The sequence below is a fragment of the Melanotaenia boesemani genome, chromosome 13, assembly GCF_017639745.1.
Source record: "Melanotaenia boesemani isolate fMelBoe1 chromosome 13, fMelBoe1.pri, whole genome shotgun sequence".
In the NCBI taxonomy this organism is placed as follows: Eukaryota; Metazoa; Chordata; class Actinopteri; order Atheriniformes; family Melanotaeniidae; genus Melanotaenia; species Melanotaenia boesemani.
Genome location: NC_055694.1, coordinates 16,033,211 through 16,054,285, shown reverse-complemented (window position 1 = coordinate 16,054,285; position 21,075 = coordinate 16,033,211). Strand labels below are relative to the sequence as shown.

Genomic DNA, 21,075 nt, shown 5'->3' with positions numbered 1-21,075 from the left:
TTAGATGTGTCCCTGCTGCAACACATCTCAATTCAAATTAAAATGAGCAGACTGAGTCACTCAGACTGCTAATTTTAAATTGAATTGAGATGTGTTGCAGCAGGGACACATCTAAAACTTGCAGGACCCCGGGCCTCAAGGACCAGGATTGAGGATTTCTGTTGTAGAAGAATAATATTAAAAACTCGTTGCTCCAATAGGCACATTTATGAGATCACCAAATACAGACACCTCTTCAGCCAGTGTAGTACAGGTCTTCAATGTTTTCCTGCTGCAACACACGTGACTCAAATAATGGCTTGTTTAGAGGCTTGTTTAGAACTTGACAAGTAGTTGTCAACATTTCATATGAACCCGGTGTGTTGCTGCAGGGAAACATTGAAAACCTGAAGGACACTGGCCCAAGAGGTCCAGAGTTAATGATTCCTGAACTAGAAGGATTTAATTTGTCATAATATCTGTAAATCATTAGTCAGTGTTGAAGGTTAAGGTAGAAAAAAATACATTTACTTGAATAGAAAAAAAAATCAGCTAACCATTAGTTAATCTAACCGAACAACCATTTTCATTTCCCTACCTGCTTATTCCAGTATACAGGTAGGGGAGACTATCCCAGCAGCTACTAGGCAGGGTGCATGTTATTAGTCCCTGAAGGTAAGTTATAATGCAAATGCTATGATCTAATGATAAATCTGTAGTTATTAAGTGGTTGTTGGCAGGAATGACCTCTTGTTAACAATCCAAATGACTTTATTTATAATGCACATTTTAAAACAACAATGTGCAGTAACTTGATAAGACATTCTCATTTTGGCAGTAAAGTAAGTAGCAATACATCATTGCTGTTTGACATTTTTCAACATAGTAAACCTGAAAAGAACCTGACTCACATAAATAAATATCTATTGGGATGCTGGGCGTGTCAAGTTTACACCCAAATGTGTAAAATTTAGACCTGAGAAGTAAAGTGGAGCTCTAAATTCAGAGCTTGGGACAGTCAGACAACATCATTACCTTAGAAGGGTGTCTAATTATTCATCCTGAGCTTCAGAAATGTATTTTCAAGCTGGTATTGGATAAAAGCAGTTTAAGAGGAAAGCCTCCTTTATTATTATTATTATTATTATTATTATATCTCCCTTTAGCTCACGTTCCTGTTTGCCTTTCCATCTTGAGCTGAGGTTGTTTGCAGAATTTTGCTTTGGTTGATAAGAAATCACTGAACCATATAGATAATCCTTATGGCTGGTTCTAAAACATTTACATTTACTGGTTTCAGCTTCTGAAGTGTGATGATTTGATGTACATTTTCATTATTTAGGCCGTGAGATAACATAAACCTTTTCATAATATTGGAATATTTTATAAACAAAAGTATCTGTGCTGAGTTTGCTGTGGCAGCTAAAATATGGCTCAGTAGGTGATGCAGTTCACACAAAACTAATTTTAAAGCCCTCGCTATTTCCCAAGTCACAGAAAATGAGGAAATGAAATTCAGTGTCATTTTCCACCTAACTTTGCTGATGAACAAAGATGTGGCTGTTTTTTGTGATACTTGTTCCTTGGTGTGTGGCTCTGGGAGCAGTTTCGGGTCAATGAGCAATACTACTTTTTCCCAGCAAAGCAACCATTTCTATAATTTGGTAATTGCAAATTAATGATCTATCAGTATTATCTAACTAATAATACAAGATTTAGAATAGCTGTTTAATTAATTTCACAGTAGATTCGTAAATTCTATAGCACATGTAAACAATGTTTTTGCCACATTTAAGAAAAAATAGCTTCTTTCGTGTTTTTTTAACTGTTACTTGCAAGAACACATTTAATGCGCACAAACAAAACAACGTGCAGCAATATCAAAGTGAATAAAACAGTGTTAGACATAAACTTTATTTAAAAAATAGCGCATGAACAACTAGTATGTTGTTAAAAACAAGTAGGCCGAGGCAATAGTTGTATGGAGAATGTTTCAAGTATGATTATGTGGACAGATTTAATAAATAATATAATAATAATAAATGCAGTTTTGATAAAAACTGCATATTAGCAATGACCATAAATATTTTTTCTCACTCTGAAATTCAGGTTTTTTCATTATTATTATTCCACGAGACTCACAGGCCTAAGTGCATATTGTTCCTGGAGGTTGTCTATGTACACAAAGGATCATCAAAGTCTTCGCCCTTAGCGCAAACAGAGATGACAGGCTGTTTCTAGGCAACATGGAGCTATTTAAAACCTGGCCTGTTTGAGGAATAGGCTAAATGTGGTTATTAACGACAGTCGGTTGAAAAGCCACAAGACAAAACCAGTCGAAATGACAAATTCTGCATCATGTTTTTGTTTGTTGAGTAGCCTAAACATTGCATCAATGACAGCTGGCGCACACCGCTGCTGGACACCACTGATATGGATGCCCGCGTATATGGCATGGTAATACTTGAGGAAAACCAGTACACCTTTCTGTCAACGAACCTGTTGGTATATGCTGCTGTCATGCTCACTTGTTAAGCTGCTGCAGTGGACATGGGCGCCTGCGCGTGCAGGAGGATTTATTCTCAAAGGTTGGCTGTTTAAAAAAAAAAAAAAAAAAAAAAAACGGGCTAAGCAGAGTGTGTGTGTAAAAGGGCAAAGAGGTTCCTTTAGCTTACATGGGGGTGGTTTTATTTGAAGTCACATGTGTTTGTCTTCGGGTACAGTATTTATCTTGCATTAAGACCAAACGTTCCGTCTGAGTCGGTACATAACGTTACAAGTTAATTCAAGGGTTCGTTTCCACTTTATTTCATCTGAAGGAGGACTTGAATCTGAGCCCGCCTACACGGGGTAGTCTTTTCTCGCTCTGCTCTTTAAGAGAAGCGTAATAAAAAACGGAATAGTCTATCAAAGTGCCGAGAAGTCGTGATCGTGATGTTAACCATCGGAAGCCCGCAGTTCTGCCGCTGACTTGTCGATGGTTTCGTGTTTACTGTGTGCTGGCGCTTAACACTGCAGCAGAAGCAGAGAAGTTGGAGGCCAGGTCGCGCTGCATAAAATCAGACCGATCTTACCATGCAAGCCGTGGATGCAGACCGGGGCACGGCACCTTCATCCCCGGCCTCACCGAGTCAGCCCCCAGCTGAACACGCAGTAAGTGTGCTGTGGTCGTTTGGAAAATGCCTGGGTGCTCTACTACCTGTGTACCTGGCTGGGTATTATGGCTTCAGCATCAGTCTTGTGCTGTTCGGGCTGATGATCTACATGGGATGGAAGCACAGTCGACTGGAGAAAGTGATGAGGCTCAAGTCCGCTATGTACCTTCAGGAGAACGAAAAGGAATTCACCACAGAGAAGGTTTTCAGAGTCAAGAGCGATTTGCCTCCCTGGGTAAGAGACAGTATAACCTCCCTGATCATTTTCTGCAGATTGGTCCACCAGCCACATGTGTGAGGCTGATACTGTGCTTAATTTCTGTTGTTTATGTTATATACTTGAATTATATATTGTTGTGCACTCATATGCATATGTTATTTTGTTAAAGGTTCCAGACTTTTTTTTTTTAACGTTAAACAAAGACACATTGAGACATAAAATTAGACTTAGTGAGTGGCTACTCTTTTTGTACACTGTATTTATATCCACGTGTGCAATGGACGTAGTCTGAATGGCACACAGATTAGGACTGTAGAAGAATACATGATAATGCTGAGAGTATTCAACTATAGGTGGGATTCTTAGTGAGTTTTCATTTTCCTGTTTGGCTTCTGTGGACCTGTTTTTGACCTTCCAAAACTTGATGACTCATAAACAGAGGACCACTACTGTATATGTGGCTATAGGAAATGAGGGAATAAACTTTGTGCGTCAGTGTTATTGTGAGGGAAAGAGCATGAGATCTCATATCAGATGTGCAAAAAGTGGTTGATTATTTCCTGAAATTTTTTCACTTATGAGATTGGTTTAATTGTGTTTTCCTTTTCAACTTTTTAATGTAACTGTGTTTAATGTAAATATGTCATTTTCATAAGTTAAAAAAGGGAAGATAGTTTTGTTTAAGGTAAATCCTTGTGGGTGTGTTCTGAACACATAAAGGTTGGAGGCCATTTAACACTGTCCTGATAGTGTGTTCATACTTGATGCACAATTCATCCACAGGTCAACTTTCCAGATGTGGAGAAAGTGGAGTGGCTGAATAAGGTATGTTTTTATTCTTCTTCTTCTTCTTCTTCTTATTTATTTATGTTTTTTTGCAGCACTACATTTTTAGTCTGTTTCACCATGCAGCTCCTTGCTCTTCTGCTCCATCCAGCTGAGCTCTAACCAAAGCAAAATGAGTTGCTAATTATTTAAATATATGTATCCCTCATGAATCCCTTCAGTAACCCCAGCAATAGTAACATCAATGGTTCACTTTTAATATTAGGAAAAAGAATGCCTGTGGGTACTTTCAGTGACTCATCTCACGTTACAGCCTCTCCATCAGAGCAGATAATCTGCTGGTGTAATTAAGAGGCAGGGAGAATGGCTCAGATCATATCACAACTTCTTTGTCTCTGTCAGTGTAGTAACCTTGCATCTGCACTGCAAGTGTGCATATGAATACTAATAATATGAGGTGCCCATTTGGAGGGAGAAATATAATAAAACAGAAGCCCAGACTGTAGGATGGTAATCTGTTCAGCCAGCCCACGTCTCTCCTCCATACTCTCTGACACGTGATCCAGCTGCTTGCTTGCATCTGTAACACGCAGTCACACAATCTGTTATTTTGCTTGATGCCTCATAGAAAGTTGTGTGAAGTGATGCAAGTGTGTGAGCATCACCAGTCTAATGAGGACAAAGTAGTTGATAACAATTAATGATGCTTCTCTCTTACATCTCACACTGGGATGTGGTCAAAGCTATGAGGCTGAGTATGGGAGATAATATTGTTATCTGGTTTGTCAAAAAGCATTTGCGCAACTTAATTGGTCAAACTTAACTTAATGCAATAATGCTTTACATACATACATTTACAAAATGAACTGATTCATGCTTTGTCATGTAGGTCCTGCAACAGGCTTGGCCCTTTGTGGGTCAGTATATGGAGAAGTTGTTGGTGGAAACCATTGCTCCTGCCATCCGAGCTTCCAGCATTCATCTGCAGACTCTCAGCTTCACTAAGGTCAATCTGGGAGACAAGGTATGTGTGCATTGCCTGTCAAATATTTAGCAATGAATCCAAGACTATCCAAATCTCATAAAATGGTCACAACCTAGAAATAAAGCAAGATGCCAAGGCTGCTTGCTTTATGTAACAGCAGCTGCTGTGTTCGCAGGCTGTGAAGGTGGCTGGTGTAAAAGCTCACACAGAACATGATAAGAGACAAGTCATGTTGGATTTGTACTTGAGGTAATGGATTATTAATATGCCTTTATATATGGCTGCTGATTTCCTTATTATACTTTAAGATATGAAGCATCCTAGTTTGTAACATCAGTTTACTTAACACATAAGATGTAAAGATAATGTCATGTCTTTGATCAGGTGCTTCCCTTGGTTAAAAAATGCACATTTATATTTGTTACCCTTCTTCTATTTCAGCTATGCAGGAGATGTTGAGATAAATGTTGAAATCAAAAAGTACTTCTGCAAAGCTGGAGTGAAAGGAGTCCAGGTGTGGAGAAATAATTAGTATATTCTGATAATGTTAGTAGTGAGCCTAAAAACTAATTTTCAGCTGATTCGTCTCTTTACAGCTTCATGGAAAACTTCGTGTGATTCTTGAACCCCTGATTGGAGATGTGCCATTGGTTGGAGCTGTTACGATGTTCTTCATTCGCAGGCCTGTGAGTTTTTTTTTATTTTTGTATTGAATTGATAGCTGACATCTACATTTATTCATATTTCTTTGCTTTTGTCTGTGTCATATACGTAGAAACTGGACATCAATTGGACCGGACTTACCAATCTGTTGGATATTCCTGGACTGAAGTGAGTTGTTTTGGTTGAGCTCTTTGTAGATTTCTTAGGTTGTTTTGGTCTGCTGTGTCTGTCTTATGCTCTTGCCAAAATGAGTTATAAGTGCAGAAGTTGAAATCAGTGCACAGCTACTGAATTTATTTATCCAACCACTTGTATTACAGTTAAAAGTGGATAAAAACAAACTGAGACAGACAACGGAGCTTTGGTGTTCATCTGTTTAGATCTGTGTAGTCACACGCAAGGATAAGGATGGCTTTGTGCTTCTTTTTTCTCCTTTTAAAAAGCTCTTAATGAAAAGACAAAAAGCAAATAAAAAAAGAGTCATACTCCAAGAGTGCAACACATATTATGTTAACCAGTTTGCAGCTGTATTTATGTATTTATTTATTTCAAATAAATATATAAATTGGGGTGAGTTAGCTAAACAGGGTAGAGAAAGTCATAGAGTTGTCAGATGACCAAGTGCTCCCCTCCCACCACTATTTATTTATTTATTTTGGTGCTTGTTTTCATACAAACAAAAAGTTTTAACAATGCCAGCCTTATTCTTTAGATTCTTTTAAGTGGCCCTATCCTGGTTAAGATTATAAATCTGTAACTTTATATTCAGGATTATTTTAAGGCCCACACATTATAAATATGCTATAGGTATATATACAATTATATAAAATATGAAGATTATGATGATCTAAAAAGGATAAAACTAAGGAACTGTGGAATCATTGTTACCGATTCTACAGTGTGTGCATTACAATTTGAGCTAATGTACAATTTATGTAAAAATACAATTAAAGCATTGTCAGAGGTGTATATCTGTTGGCGAGACATCAGCAATACATACACACCATCAGATCCTTTGACAATACTTTGAATTGCAAATTTTTTTCCTCATTCAGATCACATTTGCCAACATGTTTTCAGAAAAAAAACTGCCCTCATCTTGCCCATTGAGTTCCTCTGGTTAGCTCAATTGCTGTATTCATGTTGATTATGCATGAACATGTTACCAGCAGACGTTTATAGCCTCTGTCTGTCTCCATTCTCTGTGCATCCCAAACATCATCCTTGCATCCATTTGCAGTGCCATGTCGGACACTATGATAATGGATGCAATAGCCTCCCACTTGGTGCTCCCCAACCGTCTCACAGTCCCCCTGGTGGCCGACCTGCACGTGGCGCAGCTCCGCTCCCCTCTCCCAAGGGTAACCGTCTTAATAATAAATGACCTCCTGGAGAAACGTGGACCCACACTAACTCTGACTCAGCATATTAGCTGCAAGCACACACATAGCTTTCACACACAGTTTTGTGACAGTGCAGATTGATTTTGTTTCTGTTTGTATGTTTTCATGACAGGGCGTTGTTCGTATCCACCTGCTGGAAGCAGAGGACCTCACTGCCAAGGATACAGTCATCAAAGGTTTAATTGATGGGAAGTCAGACCCATATGCCGTGCTGCGTGTAGGAACCCAGATCTTCACCTCTCATCATGTGGACAGCAACCTGAACCCACAGTGGAGAGAGATGTATGAGGTGAGAAGGTGGGGAGTGGGCCAGAGAAAACCATAACTGAAATGACAGATTATATAATCTGCTTTGCCTTGATATTGATTTTTGTCCCTTAAATTATGGCTTCATGTTGGTGTCCTTGCTTTGAGGGTTTGGCAATAAGTCTCTGGTTGTAAACATTACACTTGCTGCAAAGATAAACAGTTGTGTGAAGATTTTATCATCTTTTCTGGTAACAGGAAACAGCTGTTTCCCCAATTTCTTTGGGGACACATTTGTCTTATCTTTCAGTTGATGAAGTTTTAATGCAAATACTAATTTATCTTTAAATTAAAGCATTAGTCTAGCACCAGGTTTTTAGAATTTCTCGCCATCTGTTTGCATGCATCTTGTGTTTTTATGCCATTTGTGGCTGTATCTATATTTGTGTATTTGTTGTGTGTTTTGGGTATTTGTCCATTTATGTGTGTGTGTATGTGTGTCAGGTGATTGTCCATGAAGTACCTGGTCAGGAGTTGGAAGTGGAAGTGTTTGACAAAGACCCAGACCAGGATGACTTCCTGGGGAGGTAGTTTACTCATTCTCATTCATTCTCTGTTTCTGTGTGCTCCTCATGTCATTCCCATAACTGCTTTTGCCATTCTGGGCTATGATTGTGCTGAAATGAAAATCGATTGTCTTTTTACTTTTCTAATCATTGCTTTATTGATTCTCTGTATGCCTCTTTCTACCTGTCTTTCAGGGTCAAGGTAGATCTTGATATTGTGAAGAAGGCCAGAATTGTGGATGATGTGAGTATAAAAGTTTCAGACAAAAATCCAGTATATTATTTTAATTACAGCTATTATTTTTCTAAGAATGCAAACTAAAAGCAAGGAATACAATTACTACATTGCTTGCTCTAAAAAAAATCTGAGTCATACAGCAGTAGTCTGTAGTCATGTGACACTAGAAACATCATGTGTCTACTCGTGATCTGCTCTCATGTCACCACCTGCAACCCCTTTCCAAGACTAAAGAAATCATCCACATGAGATAAATGTGTGTTTAATGAGCCTTCAGTTTCCCTCTTTGCATGCAGTGGTTCAGTCTGAGGGATGTCCCCTCTGGCAGTGTTCACCTGCGGCTGGAGTGGCTCTCTCTGCTGTCCTTGGCTGACCGACTTAGTGAGGTGAAGCACAGCTTAATGCTCCTGATAATACAAGATGAAACATTTTCTTTAGCTTTATTGTTACACTTTAATCTTACATATTAATGTTTCTGAAGTTGTTTTCAGAAATGACTTTTCTTTTTATATTTAAAATTTTAATGATATTTTTCATGTATTATGTTTTTTAGTCCATCTCTGGTCTATGTTTAAACTGACTGTAAATTTGTTGCGTTTGACAGGATGTCGGGCTTTGAGGAACCTAGATCCTTTTCCTCACATGTGTCTTGTGTTTGTTGATCTTCTATCAGGTGATTCAAAAGAACCAGAATTTGACCACAAAGACTGCTGATCCTCCATCTGCCGCCATCCTTGCCATCTATCTTGACCAAGCCCACGGGCTGCCTGTAAGCTTATCAATGAGTAATTCACTAATTTATATATTTAATTTTTATCTGATGTTCACACTTGATGTGGTTAAAATGTTGTAGATGAGGAAAGGCAACAAGGACCCAAGCCCAATGGTGCAGATTTCTGTTCAGGACGCAACTAAAGAAAGCAAGGTAAGGGTGCAAAAAACTGCTCCGTCATGCCTCTGACTCAGAGTATAATGAATGCTTCTTCCTGCTCCTGCAGACCTGCTATGGGACGAACAGCCCTGTGTGGGAGGATGCTTTTACCTTTTTCATTCAAGATCCTTGCAAACAAGATATTGACATTCAGGTGCCTTTACTCACACAACCAATTTTCCATTGATTATTGCGTCATCATCTAAATAAACGTATGTGTTTCAGTCGTACAAGTCCCTCTCTTGTTCACTGGGTATCTGTGTCCTCTGTTACTGTCTGATCAGGTGAAGGATGATGACCGTGCCCTCTCTTTGGGAAGCTTGACAATTCCTCTAAACCGTCTTTTGGAGATCCCTGAACTCACCTTGGATCAGTGGTTCCATCTGGAGAATTCGGGTTCAGCAAGCCGCATCTATGCCAAAATAGTGCTTAGGGTTGGTACTTTGTGCGAAGACCTGCTATGTGCATGGGGTAATGTATTGTGGTGAAGAAGTGTGCACTGAAGCAAGTTGCACCAGGAAGATTCAAACCAACAAAATGTTAAATTTACCACTTTTGACTTTTATTCATAGAAATCAAACTGCTTGAAGTAACCACAAGTGTAAATAATTGAAGATACTCAGAAGTTGTAAAGTATTGTATGGGAGTCCACCAGCAAACTTACATGTTAAGAAGATATAAAACATCATTGTTGAATAATTTGCTGTTTAACTTTTATTCACCCTAGCTTCTCTGTTTCCTGCTAGATTCTGTGGCTGAGTGATGACGCCACTCCCACTACTCCGTCTCCTCGCCCCTCAGCCTCCGGGTCCGGGATGGGCCAAGGAGGAATTACATCAGATCTGAATCCTTTGGGACCTGGTGGGTTAACTAAACCTCAGCTAACACGGCCACAGCACACCACACCCTATCCTGAGTTTGCAGCTGAGGTAAGAGAAGAGTTAACTTGAACTGAATGGTAGTGGACGCCACTCTCATACCCGGTGCGCAGTAACATTCCCATCCCTCGCTCTGCATGCAGGGAGTGTTAAGAATTCATCTGGTGGAGGCCCAAAACCTGATAGCCAAGGACAACTTCATGGGAGGCATGGTAAAGGGGAAGAGTGACCCTTATGTCAAGATCCGAGTCGCTGGCATAACCTTTCGCAGCCACACCATTAAAGAGAACCTCAATCCTGTTTGGAATGAGCTCTATGAGGTTTTATCTCCTTTACTCCCCAGGCAAACAATTATGTTACTCATTTAATCAGATTATGACGTCTCTTTTTTTTATCTTTCATGGATTTAGGTGATTTTGACGCAGCTTCCAGGCCAGGAGATCCAGTTTGAACTGTTTGATAAGGACATTGATCAAGATGACTTTCTTGGAAGGTGTGTCTTGACAGTACAAAAAACAATTTACTATTTTATTTTCTTTTTGGTAACTTAAGGGACATATGTCAGAGAAATTAGGAATGAAATGAAAAAAAATCCTGTCTTTGCAGGTTTAAGTTAAATTTAAGAGACATCATCAGTGCACAATTGGTTGATACGGTATGTGAATTACTGTAATATACAGAATGTCTTATTTCCATCTACTTTTATATCATAACTTATATATTTTTCTATTATTCTTTTTTAAGTGGTACACTCTAAATGACGTGAAGTCAGGTCGAGTTCACTTGGTGTTGGAGTGGCTGCCCAGAGTCTCTGAACTGCCAAGACTGGAGCAGGTTAGATATTTTATTCTCTTTCTTTTATACCAAGGTAATATAGTGTGCATATATTGCAGTTGCAATATTACAACCCTGAATGGAGCAGGGAACAGGGAGTAATTACTATTATTATGGTGAAAGCAAACTGGTTTAAACTACATTTAGGGGGAAAAAAAAACACTTTAAATAGGAACAGATACTTATTTCACACAGTGGAACAACAGCAAATATGTGGGTTTGATGAAGCAGTTAAAACAAATTTTGTTCTCCAGACTATTAAAGAAAATATTAAAACCTTTTAACTATTGTACTGTGAGAGCCTAGTACTTCTGGTTTATAGTTTTTGTTTACTTCCCTTAGCAGATAAAACATTTGTTGATCAACAGGAAAGTTTAGTTTTTTCTTCTTTTTTAAAAAACAGTATGTCCGTGTTTGTTTGCTGCATTGCCAAGGAAACTAACCACAGCTTTGTGTTGAGTAATCTTATCTCTGTTCTGCTTCCTGCAGGTCCTGCAGTATCAGTCCCTGCAGTCGTACCAAAACAAAGTTGTACCATCAGCGGCTGTGTTGTTTGTCTATGTGGAGCGTGCCCATGGCCTGCCAGTGAGACCATAGCTATCAGTCCTTGAGGCTCTATGCTGTTTAAAGTGATGTGACTGGAACTAAAATGAATGCTATTGAATAGCAGTCTGAAAACATAGGCTGTCCTTTTTGTGTCTTTTCAGTTGAAGAAAAATGGAAAGGAGCCAAAAGCTGGAGCTGAGATTATACACAAGGGTGTTTCATACAAAACCAAGGTAGGATTATAACATTTGCATTAAGCATGAACATTAACGCACAAACTAAAAAAAAAATCCCTAAAGTTCCAACTGGTTCTTCCCAAAGATTTGTGAACGATCCACATCTCCTCGATGGGACGAAGCCTTTCACTTTTTAGTTCGTGACCCCAGAGATGAAACACTGATGGTCAAGGTGAGAGAAAATATTTACCTAACCTGTGGCTGTAAGCAGATACGTTTAAGTCTGCCAAAGCTAACATTTTATTCAGATATACTAAAAGCCTGTTGCATATCTGTTTGTGTTTTCTCTTTGTCTAGCTATCCCACAGCTGGGGCCAGGGTCTTGGGTCCTTGATACTTCCTCTGAGAGAGGTGTTGGGAGAGCAGGCGTTGGTGATGGACCGCTGGCTCAGTCTGGATGGAGCTCTGCCAGAGAGCCAAATACTACTGAGGGTTGTTCTGAGGGTACTGAAAACTTACTTCTTATTTTCTCTACATAGCAGTCTGTGACATAAGAGCAGTGTTTTCATTGTTATTTTATCCCCACAGTACCCCTGTATAGATTTTTTTGTAGCTATTCCCTCGTATAGAAAAAGTAATGCAAAATACTTGCTCTCTAATGTTTTCATCTAAGTCTTTGTTCAAATAAGTAGATAAAACCCTGTTTCCAATGGAGGGAGAACACTGTACATGCTCAATAAATTGCATTCTGTTTTTATTCAAATTTTGCTAAGCAGCTTTGTAAGGATCAGGATTTCTGTTTCCTGCGTATATTTATGCATTTAGACAACTCTTTCTTTGTGGTTAAGCATTAGGAGTCTATTTTTTTTGTAAGCTGCCAGGTTATCTGTTATCTGTCAGCAAAGTAGTTTTTCAAATGAAATCTTCTTTCACAACATATCTGAAGAATTTACTTCAGTGTCATATTACGTGATGATTTTTATACGTTGCAGGTCTTGGATACTAAGCTGGCAGTATGCCGTGGCACTCCAGTTGGAGCAAGTAACGATGGTGGTGTAGAAGAAGTTGTCCCCAAATGGGATCCCTCCCATCTAGACCTCAAACACAGAAGTGCATTCTCCATGTGAGTCACTGCAACTGCAACTTTATTTATAATGCGCTTAAAAAACAGCAAAGTTGACCAAAGTGCTACAATGTGCAACATAATTTTAAAGTAAAAACAATAAAAATAAATACCACATTCTGAGTCATTCCACTAAATTCATCTGGTTTGTCAAAAACAGGACTTTAAAAAAACTGCACTCATGCATAGTTTTCCTTATGCATTAAATGAGATCACAATGTAAATAAATACTTGTGTTTTTAGCATCAGTGATAACTCGAACCCAACTAGCCAGGTGAAGCTTACAATCGGCTACTCTACAGATGAAAACAGGCTTTTCATCACCGTTCACTCCTGCAGGTTTCTATATATTTATTACATTCATATCATAGTTTCCACACAGAACAGTTGGCACCATCATATGCTGTGATCTCTGTACACCCACAGAGGCTTGGTAGCCTGCTCCAAGGATGGTGCTGACTCATATGTTTCCTTCATCCTGCTGCCTGACAAGAAGGCCGCAACCAAGAGAAGAACTGCCACCAAAAAGAAGGACCTCAACCCAGAATTCAATGAGAGGTAAGAGAAGCATTAAGGCACTTATGACGGTGGAAAAAGAGTGAGGAACAACATTAACTTTTTCTTTATGTGTCTTTATTTCTTTAGGTTTGATTTTGATTTTTCTTTGGAGGAGTCCACACAAAAAAAACTGGACCTGTCTGTGAAGAACAGCGTCTCCTTTATGAGCAGAGAGAGAGAGCTTATTGGCAAGGTATCTGTGAGGATTTTGCTGTTTTGCTAAGCTTTCCAACAAATCTTTTTTTAGTGATTATCACAAGACTCTTGCTTTCCCTTGTTGTCCTCAGTTGCAGCTGGATCTGGACCAAATTGACCTCAAGGCTGGTGTCACACAATGGTAAAGATTTAAACAGCTTCTGAACAGTACTGTCTAATAATGAAACTGTACCAACGAAGTTGAAATTTGTTCAAGTCTATAAGAACTACAGCTTATATCTTATCTTTTATAGGTACGATTTGGTAGCAGAGACCAACTAGAAGAAGCCAGATCAATGGTACCATATAACATTAGCGCTGCATTGCTTCTGTGATTTGTGTATTCAGCTTAAATAAAATGTCCACTGTCACTTAAGAAAAAAGAAGATGAATATGCTCCACAAATACACCGATCGTGAGTATTTATGACAAAAAAAGCTTTACATGTAGCCCATCATTCGTAAAGTGTTAACTGTGCTGAATCTATACTGTGTTGGACAGATATTTTGGCTGAATTGATATTTGATATCAATGCAACTGTGTTGCACGATAAACCAATGTTATATGTCTTAAAGCATGTAAAAGTCTTCTTCGAATTTTATTTTAAAAAGGGCTTATGCTGCGGTCAGCATCCTGCTGTAGTCAGGTATGACTGTGTTTTATGGATTTTTAACAGTATCCAACACAACTGAAAATAATTCATTTTAATTTATTTTTTACAGACTCTTAACAATTCCCAGTGGTTTTAGGTTTTATTTGTTTATATTATTGCCTTAAGTATCACAAAACTATTACAAAACTGTGCACAATTTGTCATTGTTTATTAAATGTGCTCCAAATACAGTTTTATATGTTCTGAACATTACTTTTATAAATCAAAGTGTTACAAATCTTTAGACCCTCACTGAAACCTGTTACAATACTGTAAGCAGTCTACATCACTGTGCTTTTATGAAGACAACATTTGTAGCGTTACAGCAACCTAAGCTTCTTTGTGTTTGTAGGTATTTGTTGTGCCAGTGCTTTCAACTATATCTATATTTTTTCAAGCACAGCAGTGAAAAGCTTATTGGGTGGGGGGGTTGTGTGAACACTGATTTCAGTAAAGAAAATGATGCTATCTTAAAACAAAGATCTGTGCTTTGACATACGTGGAACATATCACTGTTCATCTGCTGAAGTTGTTGATTAAAGTTTGCACTCATGAATCAAACCAATTTTATTAGTGTGTTTTTCTTATATCTCCATGCAAGCTCAGAATATATTGAGGTAAGGAAGCTTAATTTATGATATAGCTGCATAAGAATGTAGAAAGACATGATGACCTGAGCAAATCAGCCAGCAAAAGTTTAGCATTTAGCAATTAAGCAGTCATTTAGCATTTAAAGTTGACTACATCAATCAAATTAAGAACAGCAGGATGTGATGTGTTGACATGCTATGCTAATATCTTACCACCAGGTGGCGATAGAGTACTAACATGAGCTCGTCTCCACCGTCCAGCTGCCTTTAGACTGCCTCTACAGATGTGAGGGGGCGGGGAAACATAAAATGATTGACACGTCTTTGAATTAACAGGAGTGACGCCACCCCTGGCTGAGGGTGGGTCTAGAGAAGAAACTGCACTCTGAGTGGAGGCAACTGAAAAAGCTTAATCAGGATCACACAACAATAATGAATGGAAACACGGCGTAGCCAAGAAAGTTGAGAAGCAACTCAAAGTAACAGTCGGCGGAGAGTTGGAAAACGTTATTTGTCGCAGGGAGGGGAAAATCTTTAGTTAGTCATGGATTGGCCTGGTAAATCAGAAAATACGTCTTGGAAGAGAAAGCAACTGGTTTTTTGTAGAAACTTTTGATATATATATTTTTCATCAAGGGAAGCTACAGTGGAGCTACACTGTAAACCTAAACGCGTGATTAAGGGTAAATGGCATGATGGGACAGTAATACGAGATCACTGCGTTGTCAGCGTTTTATACTGGAAAAGTGGATTATGTGGATCAATCTGTGAATTAAACCTGTGGAATATTTTGGGGGATTTTTAATTGAATTTTCACCACTGAGAAAAGCGGAGTTTTTTCCTTCTTTGACTGGAGAGTACAGCAGCTCTGGGGCAAAATGGGTAATGTAGAAAGTGTAGACGGCCACTCGGAGATGAAGCATCACATTATGCCTCTAAAAGTGCCCATGCCGGACCCCACAGAGCTGGAAGAGAAATTTGCCATTGTTTTGGTGAGTTATAAGTTTGTTGGATACTACTGGTCAGAGAGACAGCTGTGAGAAAAATATTTGATCAGTTTATTGTATGTTATTCTTTAAATCCATCTGCTAAAACCACAAACGCCCAAACGTAAACATTCATAATAGCGGAATGGGTTATTTCAGCACATAAAAAGTTAATTGCTGTTCTTTTAAAGTAGATTAAAGTGTGTTTGTATTTACACCTCTGTGTGTTTATGGTCCATCATGGGCCCTGCTACAGTAAATGAACCGACCTGTGCTGTCCCGCCCCTCCGCCTGCTGTCCCCCTCTCCTGCGGTTCTTTTGTCTCCCCTAAAGTCAGACAACTCTCCTTTTGGCTGAAGTGGCAAATACTGAACGCAGCATGGTGGGAGGTGGGAGGGGGAAGAGACAGATGAAGGGCTTTTTCCACAGAGGATCGGGGGGGGGGGGGGGGGCAATATGTTGTAATATCCTTGATGAGGCACATCAAGGCATTATTTCGTTTAGTTTTCTCGCTACAGGCATTTAAACTATCTGAAAACAACATTTTCTGAATTCCCCCAAAACTCCCACACCGAAGTAACCCCCCCTCCACACCAGGCTGCTGAAGTTGAACTGTTTGAGCGCTTTGTTGTAATGAGCACACACTCAGCAGCCACTTCTACCTACTATCAACACGGTCAGGCAAAGGATGACTGAGTGGGACTGTCACTTTACTTCAAGGGGACATTTCAGTTTTTAGCAACAAAGTGGGGGATTTTACAGATGAGATCTTTGTCAGGAACAATGGAATACCCCCCCTGTGTCTGATTTCTGATTAGAAGTGACAAAACAAACCAAAATAGAATAAAACAACCCGTTTTTTGTAAGTATTTGTTTGTGAAAAGATGCTGTAAGGGTTGGTAATACATTAGTTCCAATATAAATCAGCTTTATAGCCAACTGAACTGCTAAACTGGACTTATTTACACAAAGTTGTGGTCCAGTGATGGTACTGGTTTGACCAGGTTTTGATTGTGTGGATTTTAGCCAGTTTAGGCGTCATGAATCCATTTAGTCACATGTGGATCAACAATTATGTTTACCTGAGTTTGCGTTACATAACAACCTGGAAAATTCACACCATCCTCCTTATATCAGTATGCAGAGGCTTTTAGTGTGGAACTAGAGACACTTTGGGAAATCCCCAAAACCTAGATTATTTAGATAGACAAAAATATACATCTTTATGTTTAAATCGCTTCATTTCATTTACATCCTAAAGTTTATATGCCACTGTGATTTTTTTCCCCTTATTTTCTGTAAATTTAGAGGTGTTCTTATATCTTTATTATATTTTATACTATACTTGTTTGTGTGTGCCTGTTCTATTTTCTTATTTATGTGTGCTTAAGCCAGGAGACTTCTCAAAATTTTGTTGTGCTTGCGTAATGACAATAAAGATCTTGAATCTTGAAGTTGCCAGGCAACCATGTGAAAGTTTCTTCTATGAAACTGGTCAGCGTGGTATCAGTTTAATTATCTTAGGAAGCTAGGAGGCTAATTTGATATTATCCTTGAAATGTTAAACTCAGATAACATATACATATATGACCCTGTGTCCATGTTTGTGAGGGATCACAACTAATTACTTTATTTTGAAGGATGCACAAGTTACAAAAACTGGAAACCATCTACAATCATAGAAATTTAAACTGTGAAAAATGCTGCAATTTCAAGAATCCTCACTAAAAAAAAATCTGCACAAATAGTTCTGGTCAGTAGGCCTCTACGTCAAAACACATTTAAATTAAAGGACACAACACCTGTCTCTTTATTTATAATGTAGCATTGTCATTTTTCTGGAGTGTCTATTCTGTGCTCCCCATTTTACATTTCAACATTACCACACCCATCCTTGACTTTTAGCTGCTTAAGACTTTAATTACAGCATCAAGCGCCAAAGAGTTTGGATCCTTGCAGCATTGCTCATATATGCAAGTCCTCCATGTTTTTTAAATAAAGACATAACTTGCTTGCCAGAGTTATTAGCATCAACAGAGCAAGGCTTTAATAATGAAGAGACCTGCACAGCAAGAAGCCATTCAGTTACTTATGCTGCTTGTTGACTCTTCTGCTAAATCGCTGCATTAACAGAATTATACACTGTAGTACATTGTAAATGCCAATACAACAGCTTAAGTCATGTGTTCCTCATGCAGAAAACGTCTTTGGGAAGTGGGCCTTTACAGCAAGATAGTTTATGGAGTGTGAGTTAGACATCATAGCAGTCATGGACTTTTCTCATAAAGAAAGACTGGAAATAGTTTTAATCAACATACTGTACATCCTGCCCAGAGCAGAACTGCCTGTAGTTGTTTGACTGCCCTGCAACACAAAGACAATCCCTGTTATTATGTTCAGCCGTGCAGAGCAGCAGATGATTTCTATGCATGAAGCAGTAGACTCAACATTTCAGTTGTGTTTGTGAGTGGGAAAAGTTTTCAACCTCTCTAACCCCACCCCATTCTACCCCATAATAGCTCCAGATTTCCTTTAGTTTGTGGGAAAGAACAACATGCTTGTATATTTTAGAATCCTTATCAGACAATGGTCGTTTCTCAGCCCTGCTCGCTTCTTGTTGGGAGATAAAGGTACATCAAAAGCCTCTGAACTGGTGGTTGGTGCTCTTTATGAAGACAAGGCCGTGGCTCTGCTGCATGCCAGTGGCTATAGATTTGTCTGCTTTCTCCTACTGTATATGCCACACTGAAACACTCACACTGCTTTTTCATTTTTCAGCAGACTTGTTTCTTCAGTGAGTCTAAGCAGGGTTATAACTGGCTCTGCTGTGTCCTCGGCTTTCCATAAATTAATATTTTGAAATGTGTTGTTTCCACTCCTCTGACCAACTGCGTTTCTTATTGCATGCTGGCATGCTGGTGCAAATGGTTGTGTCTGCATCTGCACTGTTTTCTTTCTCTTAGAAACAGCAGACATCCCACTGGACAGACAGCAGATCGTAATGATGTCATGGGCGCAACAGCCTTCGCCAGTGTAGTAATATCCCTGCGCTAATGACTTTAACAGGGTTGTTCTATGGCGGATGGTGGAAGGCATTGGAGGAGGGGCGAGACCCCTGGGTTAGCTGCGGCTGCTTCATGTGGACTGGTAATAAAATGCTTTGGTCAGGCCAAACCAGCAACATGTGCTAAAGGCATCATTTCGCTCTTTCTCGTCTCTTTTGTCTTTTAGCATCTTCGGACTGAGCTTCAGCTCTGTCCTTTGTGGCTGGAAACAGCTGCTTGGCATTTTCTTCCTTCATTTTACAGGGGAAATAGCTTTGGTTGTGGTTGGTTTGCTTTACAATCAGAGCTGTGTTCCTGCTGGCTGCTGCTGATGCATAACTTGTCATTATTAAGCTTTAGATAAAGATCTACCTAGACCTCACAGATTGATGAGATCAAAGCTTCTGTCTTGGTCAGTCTTTTTTTTCTGATTCCAGATGTGAATGGAAGCTCTCATTCACTTACCCAGCCAGTATTTCCTGTCTCCTCTTCCCTGGTTTCATTATCACTATAGGTCTGCCCTAAAAAATAACTCTCTCCATATGATTCTGTTCTAATGAAAATGATGCGAGGCGAGTGAGTGGCATTTCCTAGCCTGACTGATTGAGCCCCAATCCACTGCTGGATTCCTGCGGGCTGTTCTCTGCTGAGGCCGCAGGAGAACTCAAAAGAAGGAAAATTCTCTTTGAACTGGCGCTCTGCCACTGTTCCTGGTTGTAATGACTTTACCAACAACTCACAAATATTTAAGAGCTGTTACAGGAGCAGCACAGAGTTATTTTCACCACTTGATTGCACTGGAAGCCATCCTAACTGATTCATCTGACTCTGCTCAGCCCTCCTCCTCATTTTTCTAAACTCTGACATCCAGTTGCATCATGCATGGATGTGCTATTGCAGTTTTTTCTTTCTTTTTAAGTTTTGATTGCTCAAGAAGGAGGTTTCATGAATAAATGGCAGCAAATGCTGGGAAAACTACAGATGGCGAGGTTAGCGTTATGTCAGCGGTATCAGACATGCTGACAGTGTGACTCCATTGCTTTGTCTTACATCAGTCTAGGTCTAAGAAAAGCTGTAGTGTCTTACTAGATGCTACTCATGTGGAACTAATAGAGTCAAGCTGTGCAATGAGTTTAAACGCGTAAAATCTAAATCATTTTTATTTGTTAAATTGTGGTTGCAGACTTTGCATGACATGTTTGTCACTTCACTTAAGTTGATTGTGGGTACAACTGTGTCAGCAAGTCGCCGGTGTGTCCTTGGCAGAGGGAGATTATGGGAGTCGGGTGCACACTATTAACTTGGTTTAGAGCAGCAGGGCCGGCAGACTGAGGTCCACCTGGCTCTCACTGGCCTCAGGCCACAATTCTCCAGTCTCGGTTGGTTTATTGGGAGTCTCTACTCCTTTTTGTTTGCGGTTGTTTTGGAAAGCAGAGGTCAAGTGAAAGATCATGACTGGGTGATATAACTTGTCCAAAGAGATCTGTGTAAAATACTCCAGTGTCACAAATTTTTATGAAGGAAAAGTTAGATTTATGGGAAGTGCTGTTTCTAACACCTGGAGCTGGTCAGCTTCACTTTCAAGACTGTGTACAAATTAATTACCAATACTTAAAACAAATTGTAAAGCTTGTCTTTGTGCAAAGCAGAAAACACTTAGATGCTAACATGCTAAATCTGGCCTCATTTACAAGTAAAATCCTAAGTTTAAAAAGTGGCATGTGGTTGTACTGAGCCAGTCCAGCTGTTTACCTCGGTTTCCTGTGTTTATACCAGGTTTACCAGCTACTGCAGATCCACACTCAGCTATCAACCTGCAACATTTATGTTACCATCAAAATAATCTTCAAATATTCTCTAGATTTATTCCTTTATGACTTAAAGTTTTCCGTTCATATCCGCCATTTATGGGAATTGCGACTTATTGAAATGGAACGAGTTTGTCATTTTTATGCAAATATTAAATTTTTTTGAGGTCTGTGTGTGCCTTTGAGCGTTTCATTGGGGGTTTGCATGTGGCTCTAATGCAGCTGCACCAGGTTGGAGAAGTGGTTTCCTCTTTAGTACAATGGGGACTCTGTCAGTCAGTGTTGTTTTAGAAAGGGGGCCTCATCCCCTGGTGCCTTTTGTGCAGTTACACTCCTTTTACGTGCATGCTCCAAAGAGCCCATGTAAGGCCTTTAAAACAGCCAGTGGATTACAGCTAGATGCCACCTCTGGTGTGAATTAGCGATGACATGCAATTTCTTTACTTTCCAGTGTCTCAAAACCTCTGCTTCTGTTTTTTAAAAGTGACATTTCAAGTGAATCAAGCCATATTG

General features: G+C 39.4%; 2 protein-coding genes across 6 annotated transcripts in view; both read left to right on the top strand.

The window, feature by feature from the left end:
- The first annotated feature begins 2,482 nt into the window (after positions 1–2,482).
- Positions 2,483–14,695, top strand: esyt1a (extended synaptotagmin-like protein 1a). Its single transcript, XM_042004699.1, has 31 exons — positions 2,483–3,369; positions 4,138–4,179; positions 5,030–5,164; positions 5,301–5,374; positions 5,567–5,639; positions 5,722–5,811; positions 5,901–5,956; positions 7,029–7,149; positions 7,304–7,480; positions 7,942–8,024; positions 8,199–8,247; positions 8,538–8,627; positions 8,915–9,010; positions 9,095–9,166; positions 9,240–9,326; positions 9,457–9,606; positions 9,919–10,101; positions 10,194–10,370; positions 10,461–10,543; positions 10,657–10,705; positions 10,795–10,884; positions 11,374–11,469; positions 11,592–11,663; positions 11,752–11,838; positions 11,964–12,110; positions 12,599–12,729; positions 12,973–13,068; positions 13,156–13,287; positions 13,375–13,480; positions 13,575–13,624; positions 13,737–14,695. The coding sequence occupies exons 1-31, from the start codon at positions 3,055–3,057 to the stop codon at positions 13,762–13,764; spliced, it is 3,237 nt and encodes a 1,078-aa protein (XP_041860633.1). The 5' UTR covers positions 2,483–3,054; the 3' UTR covers positions 13,765–14,695.
- Positions 14,696–15,132: 437 nt separating this feature from the next.
- fmnl3 (formin-like 3) overlaps positions 15,133–21,075 on the top strand; it is a 30,755-nt gene continuing 24,812 nt past the window's right edge. For all 5 annotated transcript variants that reach the window (XM_042003402.1, XM_042003400.1, XM_042003401.1 and 2 more), the window contains exon 1: positions 15,133–15,716. In XM_042003402.1, the coding sequence (XP_041859336.1) occupies positions 15,603–15,716 (114 nt within the window). In that variant the 5' untranslated portion in view covers positions 15,133–15,602. The remainder of the gene's footprint in view (positions 15,717–21,075) is intronic.